Below are 7,413 nucleotides of genomic sequence, written 5' to 3'. Positions count from 1 at the left end.
CAGCCACATTCCAGAAAAGTTTATGCATTACTGAAAAAGTTATAGCTTACTGTAACTGCAGCATGGCTACAAAAATGAATTTTTTTTTTAAATGTTCAAAGCCCTTTTCTACCGTGTGCCATAATTTCACTGGGGAGCAATAAACTGTGTCTCTTTCAGGAATCTTCCCTACCCAACACCATCTAAATCAAAAAGTTGTGATTTCCAAATATAAAAAAAAACATTGTACAGAAAAACTACTTCTTAATCAGCTATTTGGCCAGTTGTGCTGCTCAGTGTGTGCTAACAATAGCTCCTGGCAGGCTTGGTTCTCTGTGCATGCCAGAGCCTAAATGTGAGATAGATATATATTGCTCCTGCTGTCCAGATCAAATCTAGAAAGGGAGTGCCTACTTCTCACCAAAGATTTACTCACTGAGCAAGTATCTTAAGAGAGAAGAAACACCCTGAATTGCCTGGGATCAGGAAAAAGAAATGCCAACCAAGCCAAAGGATTTGTACAGGATTCACTATGGGGAGACTTGAAGTTCTGCCTGTCTTTTCATCCCTTTAACACCCATAGCTCCCAAGTCTCAGGAGCAGAGATGCTTTTGCAGTGTGTTGCTCCCAGGAATGTCCTCCCTGAATGAATCCTTCCCGTAGCTTTATGGCATGTGTCAGTCAGACATACCCAAATATATGTTTGCAAGACCTGTCCATACGGCAGTAATTTCATTACCTGCAGATGTCAAGAACCAAGGCAAAATAATACAGCACGGACCAGGCTGAATGTGGTTAACTAGGTTGCTTTTAGTTTATTAATTTTACCCATATACATAGATGACTTTGAAAGCACCACGTGAAAGAGTCAGAACAAAATATAAGAAAACGGTACAGGAAAAGATTTCACTATTCAATGTGTCAGTGTACCTACTGTATTTCATACATATTTTACATTGAAAACCAAAAACCCCACAGTTTCCAGAGGATGTATACATTTTGTTTTGATCCGGAAAATTTAGTTTATTAATACGTAAAAAAATAAATCTACAATAGCAACAGTGCAAACACATCAGAACTTGCATGGCATACAGAACACAGATGAATAAAAATTATTATACAGAGGGCCCAGTGTTTCCTATGGTACTGGCTGTGATGTGTACAACAAACAACAGGGTGAGGAATAAACTGCAACTTAAGCAGGAAGATGAGCTGCATATTACTGGCTCTGTCTTGTATGGTCTCTCTATTTCAGGAGGTAAAGCTGTCATGCCTTGGATCTGAAATTAAAATAACAAAAAATTATCAGAGTTTTGTCACATATGATCAGTAAACTCTTTTCGTTCTCAAGATAATTGGCAGCTTGCCTGAGAATCTATTGATAGTTTTGTACTTGGACTGTGACTCTCACTGTGGAAACATCAAGCTCAGTAAAAATATGAATATATTGCATGCCAAATGATCAACCAGTGTGCATATTCAACGTCCTCATCTCGAGAGCAGCAGTACACACTGGCATCCTCTCCAGTAAAGCAAGGTTACACTTTGGTTTGTTGGTTTGAATGACCTTATTTTGCTTTGTGGGATTGTTTGGATGGTTTGGTTGTTGTTTTCATCCTTCTGTCAAATAAAAATGAAAGCTGGCAGTGGCAGTGTCACTCTGCTATAGGGATACAGGATGATATTTGAATGCATTCATTTCTGCATGAAAGGCTCACACTTGCACGTCCAAAGCAGTTGTGTACACATTATTCCACGGAATCACAGAATGGTTGGAAGGGATCTCTGGAGGTCATCTGGTCCCATGTCCTTGCTGAAGCAAGGTCACATGCAGCAGTGTCATATTGCTATATATATTGAGTATTTTTCACTCTTCCCATAGAACTCAGTGCAATTTTATGGAATTGGATGTAACTACATGTTTGTTATTGTTTTGACATGAAATTAGAGACATTTGTGTACACTGCTCAGCTTGCTGTTCCTAAACTTACTCCTCACGCGTCAAAGAAAATAAGCTCTGCAGAAAGTAAGCTCCTGGGCACATTTTTGAAAGTTTGAATGCCCACCTGTACAGCATATGCTTGTTTTGGGGATTTTATCTATGTTGCTGTTATTCTGTACTGTGGAAAGAAACCCCAACTAAATATTGACTTAATCTTAGCAAACACAACACAAAAGTAAAACTGAAATAGGGACCAACTCTATAGAAGGATGATGGTATTTTCAACTCAGTTGTCTGCTTCAATTCTTTTCAGTCTTGTAACAACTCAGGGATTGTTTGACCATTCAGGTTAAATCTGTTCTTGATTTTGATGAGGATGATTGTTTAAGTGTAATATCACTAATACTGGAAGGGAAAGGAAAGAGTTCTAATCTTAGCTTTGATGAATATGTCCATGTCATTTGAAAAAGGAAACTGTGATTAAGGAAGAACTAAGAACTCCCAGTTCCAGTGAGCTCATTCTTTGACTACATTCTTTAAGTTGTAAGTATTGTTCCTTCATCCTGTAAGATAAAGAGGAACGGCATTTTCCAGAAAGTATACCATTAAATAAACCCGGCCTATCCTCTTGATAAAATTTCTGTGTGCTTTTCATCATCTTAACTTGTCCTCTGACAAATAATCAGTGAAAGAGTGACTATGCAACTGCTACTGGCCAGCAGCTGTAAAGGTCAAGAAGTTTAACCAAAACTGGTGAACAGTGACAGGTACTGTCTGTCTACAACCACTTTTCACAGGAGGTCTACCATGGGACAAATACTAGAAAAACCCAGAAGCTCTTTGATTACTTACAGCACACAGTATTTCTTTGACATCCAATGGGCAGAACAGTCTGACCTATGTTGGAAAAACCCAAGAACGCTGCTGTAGGAGGGGCAATTTCTTCACTGCCTGAAAGGACTTGTGTGACATGCTATGAGGCAGCATGGGCTATCTTCCAGGGTGAGGAGAATGAGGCAAAAGTCTTTTACTAGGAAGTACTTAATCAATAGTATCTCATAGCAGCTCTGCTATACTGGACTGAAATCACAATAGGAAATAAGCCAGTACAATGAGACTGTCACCCCTTCTGAGCAGAAAATCTCAAAAAAGTAAGAGCCTTGAATGTGGAGTCTGTAAAGGAGTTCAAAGAGCAATAAATATTTTTAAGTATTCCCTTCAGGGATGATACTACCTGCACTAGCCATTCTCTATAAACACACATCAACATTAAAGACGACAACTTTTCTCAACAGTCCTGGTAAAATACCAGTAGATATTTAGAAAAAATAATAATTTACTGGGGTGTTATTTTTTATCTTATAAGGTTTTTTCATCAAGACAACAAGGAAAGTAAAACTACAGAAGATAAAATCTAACAAAGGTGCACAAAGGAAACAGACTATCCAAATGTATTTTTATGGTCCAATACTATAGACAATTCTAGGACCAATAAAAAAAAGACTTACCGGAAGGTTGTTCATACAACTTTAGGTTGTCTAGATGACCAAGTTAAGAAGGTAGATTCTTTGTTATGCAGTCAATAAGCTTTCCCTTAGAAGGTGACTCAGAAATGCAACCTGATTTAGGGGTTTGAATCATCCATTGCAAGACACTAACATAAGTCCCTGACCATGGCAACAGTGAGGTAGAACAGCTTCCTGGCTTGGCCAATTAGTCCGGACACACATGTTTGCTCTCTGATCAGCTCCAGATCCACTGAAAGACCCCATCCTCCCATTACTGATCCCAAGTACTGATTAAAGCTCCAACTTTTCTATTCTTTTTAAATGCTGCTAAAACTCAAGTTGGGTGAAAACACTGCTAAAACATTCTCATCATTTGTTATTGTATGTAAATGCAATATAGCTGTGTAAATATCCTGAAGAAGTATAACCAGATATTTATTCATATGCAATGAAACACAGTAAATCAAATTAGTTTTATAGCATTCTTGCCTCCTTTTCAACACACGGACTTACCGACCATTCTGCATTATCTGTTTTTGAACATCTCACATTGACAGGTAGTTTAAGCACAAGTTGATTATAGGACAGACCCTCTGATCTGGACCATTTGAATTTATTCATTGCATCCATAAAAGACAGGTTTTTATATTGCTTAGGACTCTTGATAATGAAAGGCCAAGTCCTAAAGAAAAATAAACAATTAGATTTAAAAAAAGATAGATACATACATACTATCAAGTTGAAACTGACGAGGAAAAGCTTTTGGAGAATCTCCTTAGAAAAATAAATGCACTACTACTATGTATATTATGCCTAGTTCACATTCTCAGCTAAGTTCTCTTCTACTGAAAACTGATGCAGTTTCATTGATTTTGACAGACTTATGAAAGGCTGTCAGCATGTTAGTACTTGCTGCCAGATGCTTTTAGAAATGAAGGACTTCAAGAGTTACATTGTTGTTCTCTGATCTACAAACTGAATGCACAGGCAATATAAAACAGATCTTCTGCTGTAACTTCTCAAAATAACAAAGCCAAAAGAAAACCACACCCTCTTCTAGGCTTGGCAGGCCAGGCTGCCAAGAAACATTTGCCATCAGAAAGCTGCTTCCAGATGGTTTTGCTGAGCTCAGGTCAAAGCTGAGCCTAGCACAGGAATTGCTCTGATTTGCACTAGTTGGCAGCAGATAATACCTGGTGTTGTGGACATTGCCTTGGCATGTTCCTGCGGGCTGGCTGCAAGGGCTCATTTTGGAGGGGTGGTTTAGAGACCTGCTGCTCTTCTCTGAAAAACCTATTTGCCCAAGTGTGGGAATCATCCCCATGAACAAATGGGGGCTATCTCATTTCCCACCAGCCAAAGACATGGAAAGGGAAGGAATGAGATTCCATTTAGTAAAGAAAACTAAAGAATAGTAACAAAGGAAAACTAAAACAAAAAAACCAAAAAAACCAAAAAAAACCAAAAAACCAAACCCAAACCTTTTCCACTGTTTCTGCTTTCTCCTTGTTTGACTTTGCTGGGATGAATGGAAACAACATGGTGGAGGGATCAAGCTTTTATGGACACAAAGTCAATACAGCTTGCAGAAGAATAAAAGTATCTAAAACTTTATCAAGCAACCTAATTAATACTGCGTTTGGAGCATGAGTTATCTTCTCAAAATAGTTTTGACAGATCTGCGTTATCTTGCAGTAGGCTGTCTCCCACTTGCTTTGGGTAAATTGCCTGTGCCAGAGTTCTGCTCCCCTCAGCATCTAGGCATAGAGGACGTCATTTTAATCAACTACCTATTTTGGTACTTGGGCCACTACTGTGGCCCAATCACTTTCATCTCTGCTCCTCATGATTTAAGCCATTGTCTCTGTTACCAGACAGAGGAAAAATATTTTAAAGTGAGCCACAATGCCTTGATCCTGCTCCTAGTTTGCCTTCATGTGTAAGTCAAGAGAGACTTTGCTAGAGTCAGTGAAGCAATTCCAGTGTTAGACTGACACAAGAGAAATGTGTATCAGGTCACATATCCTTAGGCTGACAGAGCTTAAAGAATTGTGGATTAGGTCATAAATACTAGAGGCATTATTAATCTCCTCTTCTAATTACTATTCCATTTGCGGCAGACAGTCTGCATACTTACTCTATTCAGAACATCATTATTTCCCCAGGCCAAATGTGCATTTTTTCCTTAAGTACAGTTATCATGAATGAACACTCAAGAGAGCATACATTTGTTAGAATATTTTCTTTCTAAGCTCAGAAAGACTCTTTTAGACAGGACTAATTTAGAAATTCTGTTCTCCCTGTATTAAAAGAGGTTGTAAATGGAAATAGTGTGGAAAATTATGTAGACATTGATTGCACTGTGACTTCCTTCAAATTCTTCTTTGAATATAAATTTCAGAACTAAGACCTCTAAGCCTGTACGTCAAATTATTTTCCAACAATAGTTTATAGGGTTTGTTAATATAAACTCTTTAACCAAAGACAACTTTTAAATTTTGTGGTGACACAATATCAGTCTATCAATTTGATTTTAAAATCTTACTATTACTTTAGTTTTGTGTAACAAACAAAGAAGTGTAATTCTTTCACACAAAAAGTGCAGTCTGCTTTTTACTGTTTGATTATTTTTCTGCACTTCATTTATTTGGGAACTTTGCTCTTTTGACTGTTCTCTCTCTTTACAATCTGCTGTTGAGACACTTTAATTTTAAGCACTATAAGGAGCGTATTTTTGTTAAAAGAATTGCTGACAACAAATCTACCCAGGGAAATTCAATAACCATGCTCACAAACCCCTTTTCAAAATTATCTCTTTATATATGAAACATTGACATGTTTTAATAAATTGATAGATTTAGAACAGTGGTACATAGACTTTTTACAGATGATTGTGGTGAAAAAAAAAAAAACCCCATGTGAACAATATTTTTTCCTTAAAAGAAAAACTGCAAAAAAAGAGATGTGAAATAATTTGGCAAGAGAAATACATAGCAGCAGAGCATATTGACCAAAAAAAAAGTGGCATGAGTGGCCATTTTGCACTTCCAGAAAGAAAGAAAAGTTGTATAAAAATGATCCAAGAATCCCACAGACAGAAACAGAGGTGATACACATATTCATAAACGTTTTACATACCTGACTGGTCTATAGATTTCCTTAACGCCAATGAACTGGAGCTGTTCCATTATATCTGGAATACTTGCACAGCGGGTCAGGTTGATTCTTGGGTAATAGAGCAGATATGACAGGCACATTTCATTCCTGGTGCTCAGACCACCCTGAAAATCAGATTTTTCTTTAATCAGGTAGCACTGGAAGCCCACACATTAAATCACTGATTAGCATTTATATGCTAATGAAAGGTGTATCAGGAGGTCCAATTCAACAAGTTTATCTTTTACAGGAGGTTATCAAGTAGCAAGAGTTTATTACATGATTAATTACAATACGCTGGAAGCTCAAGCAATGGCTTCCAAGTTAAAAGACATCAGAAAGAACAACAGTGAATAAAATAAGGCTCATATTATATTGAAGTGTACTGTCTGAGAAGTTCGGGTTTGCTTTCAGTTGTCCCCAAGGTACTTAGATCTACCACATTTCAGAAAAGGGCTTCAAAGTGGAACAGAAGAAGAAAAATCCTTGTAGGATAATTAATCTGTTTAATAAGAAATTAAGTGAGCTTTACCTAGTAAAATGGAGGCTGGGATGGAATATGAATCTATCTGGACTCTGCTTGTAAGTACATATGCAGATAAAGAGTGAAAAGGAAAATAATTATTTATGTTAACAGGTAATGTTGACTCAAGAAAAAATGAGCATGCATTATAAAATCACTAATTAGAATATAATTTCTAGCTAGCAGAAGAAATAGACTCTTAGACAGTCTTCCATTGAGAACTGTGGGGCAAACAACTAACTTAAAATTACTCTTGGTAAACATGGACAAGATTATAAACTGCATGTTCCTAAATCCTGTGTGGG

At 37.3% G+C, this 7,413-nt stretch overlaps 1 protein-coding gene across 2 annotated transcripts in view; it reads right to left on the bottom strand.

Moving 5' to 3' along the window:
- Window positions 1-769: 769 nt before the first annotated feature.
- MOXD1 (monooxygenase DBH like 1) overlaps window positions 770-7,413 on the bottom strand; it is a 49,994-nt gene continuing 43,350 nt past the window's right edge. Inside the window, exons 10-12 of one of the 2 annotated variants that reach the window (XM_039569630.1) lie at window positions 6,568-6,710; window positions 3,943-4,111; window positions 770-1,259 (exon numbers count right to left, since the gene is read on the bottom strand). In XM_039569630.1, the coding sequence (XP_039425564.1) occupies window positions 1,095-1,259; window positions 3,943-4,111; window positions 6,568-6,710 (477 nt within the window). In that variant the 3' untranslated portion in view covers window positions 770-1,094. The remainder of the gene's footprint in view (window positions 1,260-3,942; window positions 4,112-6,567; window positions 6,711-7,413) is intronic. The other variant, XM_039569631.1, reaches the window with a different exon arrangement.

This window comes from Corvus cornix, chromosome 3 (assembly GCF_000738735.6).
Source record: "Corvus cornix cornix isolate S_Up_H32 chromosome 3, ASM73873v5, whole genome shotgun sequence".
In the NCBI taxonomy this organism is placed as follows: Eukaryota; Metazoa; Chordata; class Aves; order Passeriformes; family Corvidae; genus Corvus; species Corvus cornix.
Note: the sequence above shows the minus strand (reverse complement) of the source record. Positions and strands in the feature narration are given on the sequence as shown.